The 13,374-nt window shown below is 46.6% G+C and overlaps 1 protein-coding gene across 1 annotated transcript; it reads right to left on the bottom strand.

Annotated features, from left to right (window-relative positions):
• Positions 1–930: 930 nt before the first annotated feature.
• ADAMTS1 (ADAM metallopeptidase with thrombospondin type 1 motif 1) lies at positions 931–8,500 on the bottom strand. The gene is made up of 9 exons (XM_061454420.1): positions 7,954–8,500; positions 7,214–7,560; positions 6,638–6,770; positions 6,064–6,231; positions 5,175–5,461; positions 4,752–4,938; positions 4,474–4,649; positions 3,416–3,591; positions 931–3,034 (listed from the first exon to the last, which is right to left on the bottom strand). The coding sequence occupies exons 1-9, from the start codon at positions 8,498–8,500 to the stop codon at positions 2,293–2,295; spliced, it is 2,763 nt and encodes a 920-aa protein (XP_061310404.1). The 3' UTR covers positions 931–2,292.
• Positions 8,501–13,374: the final 4,874 nt, after the last annotated feature.

Here is a 13,374-nt window from a genome sequence, read left to right as displayed (position 1 = left end):
TAAGTATTTATAAAGCCAGAAAGTGATTGGCTTCCTCATAAATAATGTTAGAAGTAAAATGTTCCCCAGTATTTTTGTATGTCAAAGTAATGCTCAATGAAGTGTGACGTGATGAGAATTTTTCTATGTGCTTTAGAGGGGCCAGGATTTTATCCGTGGAATAAAGTGGGAACTATTTCTGCAAGACAGAGTCCAAACATTGGCAAAGGAAGTTTTAATAGATTTTTACATGACACAAAGCCAAAAGTATTCATAAATTACTGATGTCTCAAATTCCATGGCAAAAATCCTACCAAGTCCAACAGCAGATTTTCCCCGACTGCCGTGGTCATGAGATCAGAAATGAGAGAGCAAAAATCAGCTTGATGCTTAGTATGTATTTTAACATTATAAAACGTGTAACCAACAACATTAGAACAGTTCATTCATGCAGTACTTCTAATTAGAAAAGCATGATCAGGAGGCCCTCCAGAAATCTGTGAGGGGAAACCTCTGACTGCTAGTTAATGGTTTTGAATTTTGAATGCTTCTTTCCCCATAGGATAAGGCTAAGTGGAGCAGGTAAAACTGCTACTTTTGTACATATTTTGTTGGTTATAAACACTACTGACAGCAATACTTCCTCTGTGCGCTGTTCTTAAAACCAGTGGCACCAGTCCAGTTGCACTTAATTTTTTTAGAAGATGAAACACCAGTGCTGAGCACCATGTTAGCGGTTGAGTAATAAAATCAAAAATTACCCCTTTTACTGTGGTGTATGACATTATGGGTAGAGTTTTCCAAAGCCCTTCACTAACACAGTCAATTAGTAGCCTAAGCTACCAGTCGTTTTGAACTGTGGTTTAGCTTTTTTTCATCACATTTGCCCGAGATCCCAAGTTCTTTCCACTCCATGGACTAGTTTTACTCCAGTGAAATAAAGACGCTCCATTTCCAAAACTTATAAGGTTCATTTATTACCTCTAGTAACATATTATACTGTATAAATACTCTATCCTTGTTATATGTCCTTTTAAAAAAGCGATAACTTAGATCACATTAGACAAGAAGTATAAAAATAAATATGCTCATTATATGCATTTATTACAAATTATAACCCTTCCCAGAAGGGAAAGAAATATAAAATACTTATGAAGTACATAAAATCTATAGTAATATATTTTACTATATACATATGGAAAGCCATATTCTCTCATTGTCTATGGACTGGCACAAACATCTTTTTATGCGAATGTTGGCATATTGCTGTGGACGGACCTGCTATCCTTCAGCTTTGTCTTCCCGCCTTAGCAGTGATTTGAGCACTACAAACCCATCAGAGGCCACATAGGAGAGGTTCCCATTCATAGCGGGATTGCTTGTTTAACTCAAATGCAAATAATTTCCATTGGCTGGGGTAAGGTAAAAGATCTGAACGTGAAAGCATGACTAGATGCTCACAAATGCCATCAGGCTGTTTGACAGGATGGTAGGACCGAGCTCCAATCAGACAAGCCAGTGGAAGGCATGCAGAAGGCACAAAAGACTGAGACACTACATGCTCCATGAAGATTTCCACTTTTTCTAGCCTCTGCACTACATATGTCACCACAATGGTGTTGGGAGTGGAGAGAAATGGACAGGCACATTGGGATGACATAAAGATACTTTAGAAAAAGTGACATTCTAATTAGCCGTGGAGTTGACTGACTGTTCTTGGTACTTCTCACTCTTTACAGGTAGAGAATATGGCTTTATTTTTATATAAAACTATTCTCTGAAACAATAGCAGCCATGAATGACTTATTTAAAGCTCCTTTTCCAATCCTGTTTTTTGCCCTTCGTGAGGTAGGTAAGCCCTGACCAATTATTTTAAGCTATCTTTTCCACTCTCCTTTCCCTCCCCTTCCTACACATGGGGACTTGATCAGTACCACAATGTAAATCCAAAAGAAGGGAGAAATAACCAAACCCCAAAATGTTTGCTTAAACGTGTTTCAGGCACTGCTCACATTTTGTTTAATTTGTAACAGACTTTAAAAAAGGCAATTATAATGCCCTTGGGCCTTATCTGCTGAAGATGAGCGAGTGACATGGGTCTGCTATCCTATCAAACTTTCAGTTGGCAGGGTATTTTTAGGATGCAATGCCAACTAAAGCAATTTGCACTGTCCCACCTCAATGGATCCTCACGATGAATTTTGTATGCAAAAACACATGCACTGCCTCTAGCCCTCTGGTTTTTTTTTTCAGTGCACTGTTCTGAAGGAAAATAAAATAATAAAACATGTTAGCTTTCCCAACTTAAACAATTTAACTGCAGTCCGTAACACTGCAGAAATCTATTAGGTGTTTTGGTTTCTTGGAAGGCTCACAGCTTTCTTGTGGCAGCACGCTGCCATCGTAAGAAATACATTTCAGCAACCTCTTCTTGAAACCTTTCCCGCACGTCTTAGAGCAGGGTGACCAGTCCCCCAGCTGCCACTGTGGGCAGGGCACATCGGCACAGGGACGCACGTCGCTGGGCTTCAGCTCCTGGGCACAGTCGGCGGCCAGCCGCCCCTGGGGATCCCGGCATTCCACTGCCCGCCGCTGCCAGCCTGAGCCACACGACTTGGAGCACTCGCCCCAATCCTCGATTACCCACTCAGAGGAGATGATCTCCCTGATGGCATTGAAGGACTCTTTCTTTCTAGTGGGTGCTTTCTCTGACCCAGGCTGCACGGGCTTCTTCACAAAATAGGTGAACTTGATCTTGGGCTGTGGCAGGTCTCCTACTGTGAGGACCTGGATTGTCAGGGGCTCCTTCAGAGGGCTGAAACTGCGGATCCTCTCCAAGGCAGCGGAGGAGCCGCTGTACCTCAGCACGCTGCCCTTGTAGGTGATGTCCTGCTCCAGTGTTGACAGGGTGTAATCACCGTTGAGGACATAGGTGCCATCTGCAGCTTTGATGGCGAGGAAGCTGCCGTCATGCCTTGCACCCCTGTGGTTTCGCTGCTTCACCTCGATGTTCGTTGCCCCAGCTGGGATGGTGACAACATCATGGTAGCCAGGTCTGACCAAGAGAAAAGAGAAAGACTGAATCCTCTGCTCTTCCCTGTGAAAGGGAAGAAGCTGCCCCACAGAAAACTGAATTTTATTTGAAGATGAAGCATTAAACTCGTGAGCTCTCAACCTAGTCAAACTAATGGTTTAAGGGATTTGCAAAATCACATCCCAAATTATTGCTACAGTAGAGCTTGTAAGGGGCTTTCTTTCACTGGGATCTATCTCACTGTAAGTTATCCTTAGTCAGGTGGCTCTGACAGATCGAATCTCAGTTCCAAACATAAACTGGGACAACATCTCACCTTGGAAATCCAAAACTTGAAAACCCAAAACTTACACCAACGAAACATTTCCCAGAATAAAATAAAAGCAGCAGTTCCATACTCACTTTGCTCTAACAAGTGTGCCAGACACTTTCTTGCAAGTGGATCCATTGCCACCGCAGATACCACATTTATCAAACTTCTTATTGGACCCTATCATACGGTCACAGCCAGCCTTTACACACTGCCCCTGGACGCAGACAGAGGTGGAATCGGGGCTACACAGAGTACCATCCACAACCTTTGCAGGGAACAAGCAGTAGGGTGTTTGATTATAAGAGGCACATTACTCTGAAATTGCTCAATACAGAAACATACCAAATGCAAAATATGGACAGGTGGAAGACCTGCAGCACCCCTATTTTCAGGGCTTTCTAAACTAAAATTCAAAGCAGCCCACAGACAGTTGGAGATATGCATGCTATTTTCATCCCACTTGCAACAATGATGCCATAGTGACCCGATAAACCAACCAATTTCTTTTAATGCCCCTCCCCCCCCCAAACCCTACCCCACAGAACTGTTTTACTGATTTCATGTAAAGAAAGAACTTTGTTTTCTAATATCCCTAGAAGAGGGTCATGTCCTCAAAGGACAGGACCAAAATTGCTTTCAATGGTTTTCAATGTACCCTTTATTTCTAGGAGCACTGCCCTACAAAAAACTTCTGTGTCATCACCCTGGTAGTTATTGGCTCTCACCATTGTATGGCAGCGAGTTCAAGTAGCTATGCAAGATGAACATTTTTCCTTTTGTTTATTTTAAGCTGTCAGCGTATTAGTAACTGGTATGAGAAAGCACCAATGTTGTGGCAAAGAGCCACCAGAGTTTTCCAAACATATCTCAGTGTAGTCGCATTGGTGTTAGGAAAGGAAACCAGGGTGGAGTGGGTAGAGGAGGCAGTACGGGTGAAGTAACTGGAAGGACTGTGCCAGAATATTTAAAGCATGCTTGCACTGATCAAGCTGTACATGTGGGAAAAGGAGAAAGTAGAATCTAGCTGAAACATGAGAAAGACATGATTTCACATTTCTAAACTGCTTGACTCTTAACTTCACATAAAGATTAGAGGAAATAAAAATCCTATTCATGATTAGATGGATGAGGTATGGTTTTGACATACCTTTGGCTGTAAAACAAAGAAGTATCCTGTTCCTTTTGCTCGGCAGACCAGCTTGCATCTGTCCTTCGGAGACACACCGGCAAACTTGGGTGTCCACTCCACTGCAGGTCCACTTCCAAAGGGAGACTTGGAAAACTCATTGTGCTTTTCGCATTGTTCCTCCCTAAAGGTTTTGCCTGCAGGCAGAGGAAAGACAGGTGGACGTAAGCTCATCTTCTGTACATGCTCTTCCTCCACAAGATACCCTTCCTCTGCCTCAGAAATGGGGAAAAGATTACCATCATTGTCTGGACAGTCCTCAATGTTACATGATCTGTATTGCACCCGCTTTCCTTCACAGTATTTTCCCCCATTCCTCGGGACAGGGTTGTCACACTCCCTGAAGGAGTACTGCACTCCACCACCGCAGGTCCGGGAGCACTCTCCCCACGCCCCCCAGGACCCCCAGCTCCCATGCACTGGTGTCTGGAAGGACAAGCAAAAGCAGAAAGAAAAAGTTAATACAGTAAAATCAAACCAAAAGCAAACCACAAAACCCACAATCATGCTCATTTCTACCTAAGCCAGTTGTAGAAAAAAAGCTGTTTATCAGTTATCTGACTCCATTTATTCAAGCCCTTTTAACTGATTACTCCCACTGAAGCATTATGCATGCTGCTGTGCACCCCAAGATATATTCCCATTTCTTTTTTAATACTTACATCATAATGCTTCTTCTCAGTTTTATTCACACACTTGCCATTCATGCACCACTTCCCTTCCCCACAACTGGTGCCGTCTGCCCAAGGGAAGTGTTTGGTTTGGCACACAAGCAGTCCCCCAGAAGTGCCAGTACACCACAGTGTCGTACACGTACTGGCTGCATCGGGACAGTGCTTGGACTCATCTCCAAATGTAAACTGGCACTGTCTGTTTGCATCGTACAAAGTGCCAGGCAAGTCAGAAGGAAGCTGGATTGGTTTGTGGGGCTTGTCCAACAGACACTCACCTGAAAAGGAAGAAAAAAGAAAAATAGTAAACAAAAAAGCAGCAGACAATTGTGTCAGTGAATTCAGCTTCAAAAGGGAACTGCATTTACTTTGTAATGTAAATCTCTGAACCAATTTGTGCATCACTGCTGTCTTCTAAATTCATGGGCAGCATGTAAAGGGTTAACTCTATGCTGTAGCAGAAAGCACTGGGATGGATGGAAGGAAGGAAGGAAGGAAGAAAGGAAGTGGGGGGGGAAGAGGGGGAAAAGGGGAAAGAAAAGTGGAAAAATGAAAATGGAAAGAAAAGATAAAGGAAGGAAAAAAAGGAAAAGAAAGGAAGGAAAAGAAAAGAAGGAAAGGAAGGAAAAGAAAGGGAAAGAAAGGGAAAGAGAAAGAAAAGAAAAGAAGAAAAGAAAAGAAAAGAAAAGAAAAGAAAAGAAAAGAAAAGAAAAGAAAAGAAAAGAAAAGAAAAGAAAAGAAAAAAGAAAAGAAAAGGAAAAAAGGAGAAAAGAAAAAAGGAGAAAAGGGAAGAAAAGCAAAGCAAAGAGAAAAGAAAAGAAAAGGCTACTAAATCACAACAGCTTAAACACCACATCAATGGAAAGCTTAATAATCTTACCATGACCGTTATCCAAAAATGTTGTAATCATGTAGGCACTACATGGAGACCACGGCTGGCTGCGGTCCAGATTGGAAAGCATAGATGCCATCATGTGGAAATCCCGGCTTATTCCATTAATACCAGCACACTGCTTTGCATCGTCATGAGGCATGTTAAACACGTGGCCTTAAGAAAAAAAAAAAGGAAAAGTTTGTGATTTTAAGAAGTCTGTCCTATGCATTACCAATACTGTTCTAAGTACTACTCTGAGCTGCTCACAGCTTGGTCTTTAAATAATAACCTGAACCCTGCCAAATTTTAAGCAAATGGTACCATATCTTAGCTCCCCTCACAGCCCCCTCATGCTTTTTTTCCTGCTATCCATCAGATACACAGCTCTTGCAGTCAGTGCTGTGCAGACAGGATTTGCTTTCCGCAGTTCAACCCTACTACGAGGCAAAGCTTGGCCTCCTCCCACCTGCCCTGGGGAGCGAGGGGCAAGCCCACAGTGTGGGCTGGGCAGCTCCTTGCTTTACAGCATTGAGCTGGTTTCAATTAATCACGTGAAATCGCCCTTCAAAGCTTCAAGTACCTAGTTCGTGGGCTGTTGTAAAGGCAGCCTGTAAACCATCATCTTCTATGATAGAGCAACTGCGGTTTAGATCACAAACCGTCCCCACATCAGCCATCCCAAGAGTATCACATGTCTTGGCACCGCAAAGGTCCTGTAAAAAAAGGCAGTTTCATTATTAATCAGATCAGAGACTTAACCTTGGCAAGAAAACATCCAGCCCTGGCAGTCTGCCTTTACTTATGGAAAGAGCTTAAATATTCAGCACTTCAATGGGTATGATGGCAAAAATCTGTCTTTGGAACATACACAAGGGTTACACGTAGAAATAAAATGCATAATTTCCATACTAAATCTGCTAAAAATATATGAGGCAGAAACACACTGCACATACTGTGAGTTTCACCTGAGATAGTGCAAACAGCAAAATAAGCAACTAAATGAAAAGCAGCTAATTTTATTTTCAGTCTACTTTGCTGAAGCTGTGATGACACAAGACTGCCCCTGAACACTTTTTCAGAGGTCTCCTGGTACAGGGAACCTCTGGGGTTTGGAAACAATGGGCATGGGGATGGATTTGACCTCTGTGTCCCTCACCTGCCTGGTGAAAAGGATTGCTGTGTCGTAGTGCTCCGCATGCCGATCACTGGGTGGGTTGTGCTGCTTCTGCCAGCTGCAGAAGTTTCTCAAAGTAAGGGCTGCGTTGGAAGAGATATCAGGTCCCTTCCGCTCCTCATAAATGACCATGATTTTCACCACCACGAGGCTGATGGAGTTGCGAATGCTGGGATGCTTGTACAACTTGGCTGCCACAGAGAGCAGCGTCAGGAGATAGTGCTTCAGCCCGCTGCCGTGGAACTCGGCCATGGACTGGTCGGCTACCAGCATGGTCTCCACGTAGCGGGGGCTGGACACGAACCTTTTTTTCCTTCTGCTTCCCGTTTCTGCATTTAAAAAGGAAAGGAAGAGGGAAGGAAAGCGCAGGTGAGCACAACAAAAGAAATACCGTTGCGAGAGACTACCTTAAGGGACCCAAATCCCACCAATACTCAAGATCTGCACCACAGGGATATACTCTACGGCCCGCGCCCGTCTCCTACCCCCAGATTTCGGCAGTGCCGGCTGAATAACCCCTCCTCTTACCGCCGCCGGCCAGAGAAGCGATACCCGCGCCACGGTGGGCGTACACCCCGCCGCCCCTCGGGGTGGGGACGAAGTGGAAGCACTGGCCGGTCCCCACCGCCAGTCCCCTCTGGGTCGGGGGCGCAGGGCGAAGCAGAGCGCCCTTCTCCTTTCTTCCCCTCCCCGCGGAGGGCGGCGCGGCTCGCCGACGGTACCTGCGTGCCCGGCGGGCCCCGACCCCGCCGCCTCCGTCTCCGTTCCCGTCCCCTCCTCGGCCTCAGCCACGGCGCAGCGGGCAGCGGGGGCAGCGCGGCGGGCCCCGCGCAGGCGGAGGAGGTGGGCACCGCGGCTGTGCGCGGTGCCGGGGGCCGGCTGGATGAGGTACTGGCGGCCCCGAAGGGAGAAGGCGCCGCGCATCCCCGCGCATAGGCTGAGGGCGGCTGCGGAGCTGGGGTCCCGGTTGACGGTGCCGGAATAGAAGCAGCGAGAGAGATCGTCCTCCGGCGGCGGCGGCGGCCCGCCCAGGTACTGCAGGGTGAAGTCCGGGGCCAGGAAGCTGCTGTCCGGCTCCAGCTCCAGCGTCAGAGGCTCCCCGAAGGCCTCCAGGCGGAAGCGCTGCCGGCCGCCGACAGCGCCCAGGCGCCGCGGCACCACCAGCGCCTGCCGCTCCGCGCTGCACAGCCCCAGCAGTGCCGACAGCACCGGCACCAGCACCGGCACCAGCACCAGCACGGGCGCCGGCAGGCGCCCCGCGGTCCTCATTGCGGCCGCCGAGCTCGGGACGGGCAAGGCTTGCTGCTGCAGCCGCCGGCTTGACGGAGCCCTTTTTTATTGCTTTATTTGGTTTTATAGATAGATATATTTAGAATTTTTTGCTTTCAGGTTTTGGGGGTCTCTTTAGTTTCTTTCTGCCGGTGAAGCAGTGGGAAGGGTCCCGCAGTCACTGCAGAGGCGGCGTCGGCATCCCCATGGCCGGTAGCGCGGCGACGGGGAGCGAGGGTCTGCGAGGGGAGCGGCCGGTCCGCTCCGTCCGTCTCTCGGTCCTCTTCCTCTCGCTGTCTTTTCTCCTTCCCGCCGCCGCCTCCTTAGCTCTCCCCAGCAGCAGCGGGCGGACAGTCAGCTCCGCTCCGGCGAGTCTCCGCTCGCCCCTCTGGCAGCCCCGGGACGGGCCCGCCGACGCTTCCACGGCCCTGCGTGGCGGGGAGGAGGCGAGCGCCGAGAAGCTTCCCGTGCTTGCGGAGCACAGAACAGAGCGTACAGGAAACTCAGCACTCCGCGCCCCTCCGCGGCGCTCCCGGCTCCTCCGCCGTGCGGGGTGAGTGCAGCAGCAGTGGCCGCCGCCGCCCTTTATGGGGTTTGCCCGGGCCGCCCCCACCCCGGCGCGCCCCGCCGCCCCCCGCCGCGCCGCCACTCTCCTGCGCTGCTGAGCTCACTGCGTGCGTAACGCTGCCGCGGGCGGCCCCCGCCTCCCGTGCCCCCCCGACGGGGCGGGACGGGGCGCGGCGCGGCGGGCAGAGCCAGGGGTCGGTCCTCAGCTGCCGGGTGGGGGGCGGCTGCGCTCTGCCCTGCCCCTGCACCCTCCCCGCTGCGCTCCGCTCCGGGGCTGCCCGACGGCTGCGGCCTCCGTGTGTGCCCCGGCCCCCGAGGGCTCGACCTGGGGTCTGTGCGGGCAGGAGGAGGGCGCAGCCCCCGCGGCGCCCCCAACCCCTTCAACCCTCTCTCTGCTCCGCGGGGCTCACGCCCCTCGCTTGAGCACCCGGATGGGCTTTGGACAGCCACCGGCCCACCTATCCCCCCTACGCCCTGGGCTGGGGAGCAGCAGGTGGACATACAGGGGCTCGTGCTTAGGGAGGGAGATCCGTGGTCGTATTTGTGGACTTGCCTTTTCCCATTTTCCTTTTTCTCTTTTCCTTTTTCCTTCTCCCACCTTTCCTTTTTCCTATTCCCTTTTTCCTGTTTCCTTTTTCATTTTTCCTATTCCCTTTTTCTTGTTTCCTTTTTCCTTCCCCACCTTTCATTTTACCTTCCCTTCCCTCATTTCTTTTTTTTCCTTTTAAGCAATTTTTGCCCTTTCACAGCCCTAATAGCTTCAGTCAGCCATGCACCTGTACTTCTGGGAAAGGGTCCCTTTTAAATCATTTAAACAGAGACATTTACGTAGGTACAGCCAATATTTTCCTTTGAAGCCATAACCAACCATAGCGGCACGACTAATCCACTTAATTCTTTATATGTAGCATGCATGTGATGTGCTCAGCCCCAAGAATCCTTCCTTCTCCTTGTTGAGGCCTTTTTAGAGAATGAGGGCAAAGCAGAGCAGGAGGTTTAGAACTAGATTATTTTTAAAGTCCCTTCCAACCCAAACCATTCTGCTATTCTGTGATTCTATGAAGTGGTGAGCAAATGGGTGAATGAAATGAAAACAGAAGCAGCAATGTACCTGTTGGTGACAGCTGCTAGCCCATGAATTCACCAGGATGCTTTGGTGACAGCTGGCACTACGTTTTACACAAGAGTAAAACTCAGAGGCTGAAACCAGAAGTAGTGGGATACATTATCCTTGTCACAGAACGAACAGTTCTAAATTTTTACATATCCACTTCTCTCTTCAGGTGGAGGCCACTAAATTTAAACCAGAGGGTTTTCTTCCTGATTTAAATAAAGCTCCATGCCGCTTAAACATGGAGCCACGTTTCTGTGTCAATTGCACAGTGTGATTGCCTGCTAACTCCCAATAATACATGTATTTCCCATGGTGTTCTGTAAATCATGCAAGTTTAGGAACACACATTTGTTGAAGTTGTGAAAAAAAACACCCATATGAAATGATGAACCCTGTTTCACAGTTACTTATTCTGCAAAAGCAGCATTGTCCCATCTAGTGATGAGCAGAACCAGAACTGGGCTCCAAGGGGAGATTTTCCTTGGCACACAGCACAACATACTGGGGGTTCTGAGCAGATCACTGGTGTGGGGAGGCTGCAGTTGCTGCCTGTCGGTACATGAGTGGAAATATCCATTCAGTCACAACTTAGGCTTAATTTCTCGCTTGGGTCGGAGATGCCAATCTCTACCCTTATCTTCGTGCCCAACTCAGTCATGCTTTTCCTAGGATAGAAAACTGCCAACAGAGGCAGAGCTCATTCATGCAGTTAATTTTGTGTTGCACGTGATACATACCTAGCAGTTGTATGGGTTTTGAACACTTACGGAGTTATGGCTTTAAAAGTACATACATATTGTCTATGAAATACAGAATTGAAAGTAACGCGTTTTTATAATGTGTTTTTTAACTTTTATTTATTCAAAGTAGCCATGCTTGCAAAGATACTAATTAAAATGATGCAAACTCCCAATCCGTCATGGTGGGCAGTGTAATGCCTTGATTGGGAGGGGACTAGAGCCGGTCCACCTCGGTGTCCACCACGGGCAGGGCCACCCAGCTGCCGGTGCTCCTCTCTGGTAGTATTCTGGTGTTATTTTTTAACGCAAAATCTCCGATTTGAAAAAGCCCTGACCACCTTAAAACAGATGATTTTTTTGTTTGGTGTTTTTTTTTGTTGTTTTTTTTGTGTGTGTGTGTGAAACGTCTTCGCCTTGTTCCACCAGGTGGCACTCGTCTATTAAAAATTTCCCTTGGAGGGCGTATCACGGTTCACCTCTCTGGCTTTGAGCTGCGCTCGGGGGGTTACATGCAAGCACTGTTCTTAACAGTGATTAGAGCAAAACTTGTCCAGCGCTTTGTATAGTATCTAAGCAAGTGTTTTAGTAAAGATCTGGGCAACTGCCTTGTTTTCCACTTGTTGCCAGATGCGCGTGCTGCTGTGCGCAGGTAGGCACATCAATGCTTTGCACTGCATGAACACCAATCACCTTGGGAAAAAGCATTTACAAAAGGTTTGCTACCTGACAAATGTCCAATATCACCACACACCACTTGCATGTTGTACAGCCCTGTAAGCGCTGAAATTGCTCTCTGTGAGTAGACCCAGTGGGTTTTGCTGAATTATTCAGGACAAGAAAGCATGTGTATTCGTGTTTACAATCCGTACCATATCTAATCCATATCAACTCCAATCCCATTTTGTGTCAATTAAAATTTGGAAAGTTGGAGGTACCGAACTTTTGCAGGATTTCACTTAGCGAGATAAACCCTAGAAAAGGCATACTACTTGTCTTTTTAGTAAGTACCTATCTCTGCTTGGGAAAAAAACTGTCAACGTAGGGTGCACAAAATTACAAAGCAAGGAAAGCCACCAGGTGGCGCTAATGGATCATCGGATTTTAGTCTGCAGAGCAGGAATGTTTTTAAGGGATTAGACCTAGACATATTAACGATAAGTATTAACGATAGTGAAGCTTTGATTTCTTTGGCAGTGTTTGCATAAACTACTGTTTCCAATGTGCCAAACTCACACTTTATCAGCCTGTTTGTTTAGTGCTGCAGAACAATTGCTCCCATCCAAAACTTGCCATGTAGAATTAAAACAGTAGATGGCACATTAGGCCCACTGAATAAGGGGATTAAAGACATGCTGCTGCTGCTAAAAATACCCACAAGAACCTCAGGAGGACACTTCCAATAATCTTCAGCCTTTTTTTCCTTTTCTTTTCTTTCTTGGGTTTTTTGTTTGTTTTTTTTTTTTTTTGAAATTCATCTGATGCAGAGCTCTTTTCCCATTGCTGGCTGTGACTACTGAAAGGTTCACCCACAAGCAACACTTCTACTCTAAGCACTATCTGCCCCCATTGTCAACTTGGGTGAATGACTGTATCAAACAGGATTATTTATAGAGATTATTCCTCTGTGATGTCTTTTGTGATAGGTGTGATTAGCTTAGTATCTTTGCTGTTTATTGTTGATTTGGATGTCATTAATACTTGGGGCTTTTTTAAGCAGAATAACAGGGATAAGAGAGAAATCCTCTGATTTTGCCTGAGGATTTTGATAATCAGCAGTACTGGGAAAAAACAAAACAGTGTCCACCATCCCTTTAAAGAGAAGTATACACGTTTATTTTGGAGGAGGAGAGGATTTACTGGATTTAACTCACATAGTTATCTGTTTCCTAGTAATTCTTCCTTTTTAATAAAGTAATTATCAAAGACACTGCAAAAAATAGGTGCAGAAATTTTGGTATCCCCAAAATTTTATCCCTAAATAGCCTATGTAGGCCTGCATACACTAAAAGTGAGCCCCTACCAATTCTTTCTACTGTCTGTTAGTAAACTTTTACCAAAATTGGATTCAGTGGGAACTTGGTTTACTGCTGGCTGTGTCAGTTAAACATTTTATTATTCAGCAGATCTAATGCACCAACCTCTGGAGTTCAGGATTTAGGTTAGTTCAGTTTATAAAAGTAAGGGCAGTCAGGAGTCTTCATTTAAAGTCAAAAGAATTTGTATAAATAAGAATCCATTTATTTGGTGCCAGTCCCTATTTAGACAAAAAAAAAAATTTTTGTAGATGCTTTGCACTGACTAACATAATGCCACTTCCATGATTTTAATACAGTTATAGGCACTATAACTGATAGCATAATTTATCTCTTTAGCAATTTTTAATTGGGCATGGGTAGGAGCATATTAATCCAGGTCACCCTAGCACATCTCCTATAGACCATGTTATGAGCTGT

This window comes from Pezoporus flaviventris, unplaced genomic scaffold, assembly GCF_033815535.1.
Source record: "Pezoporus flaviventris isolate CSIRO_AGI_PZ_B2104156 unplaced genomic scaffold, CSIRO_AGI_Pfla_v1 ptg000015l, whole genome shotgun sequence".
Taxonomy (NCBI): domain Eukaryota; kingdom Metazoa; phylum Chordata; class Aves; order Psittaciformes; family Psittacidae; genus Pezoporus; species Pezoporus flaviventris.
This window is presented reverse-complemented; position numbering and strand designations above follow the sequence as displayed.

Coding starts and splice junctions, on each gene's coding strand:
- ADAMTS1 (XM_061454420.1), bottom strand. CDS start 8,500: ATGAGGACCGCGGGGCGCCTGCCGGCGCCCGTGCTGGTGCTGGTGCCG. Junction 7,561..7,953: donor GGGGCCCGCCGGGCACGCAG/GTACCGTCGGCG, acceptor TTTTAAATGCAG/AAACGGGAAGCAGAAGGAAA. Junction 4,939..5,174: donor CTGAGAAGAAGCATTATGAT/GTAAGTATTAAA, acceptor TTGTCCTTCCAG/ACACCAGTGCATGGGAGCTG.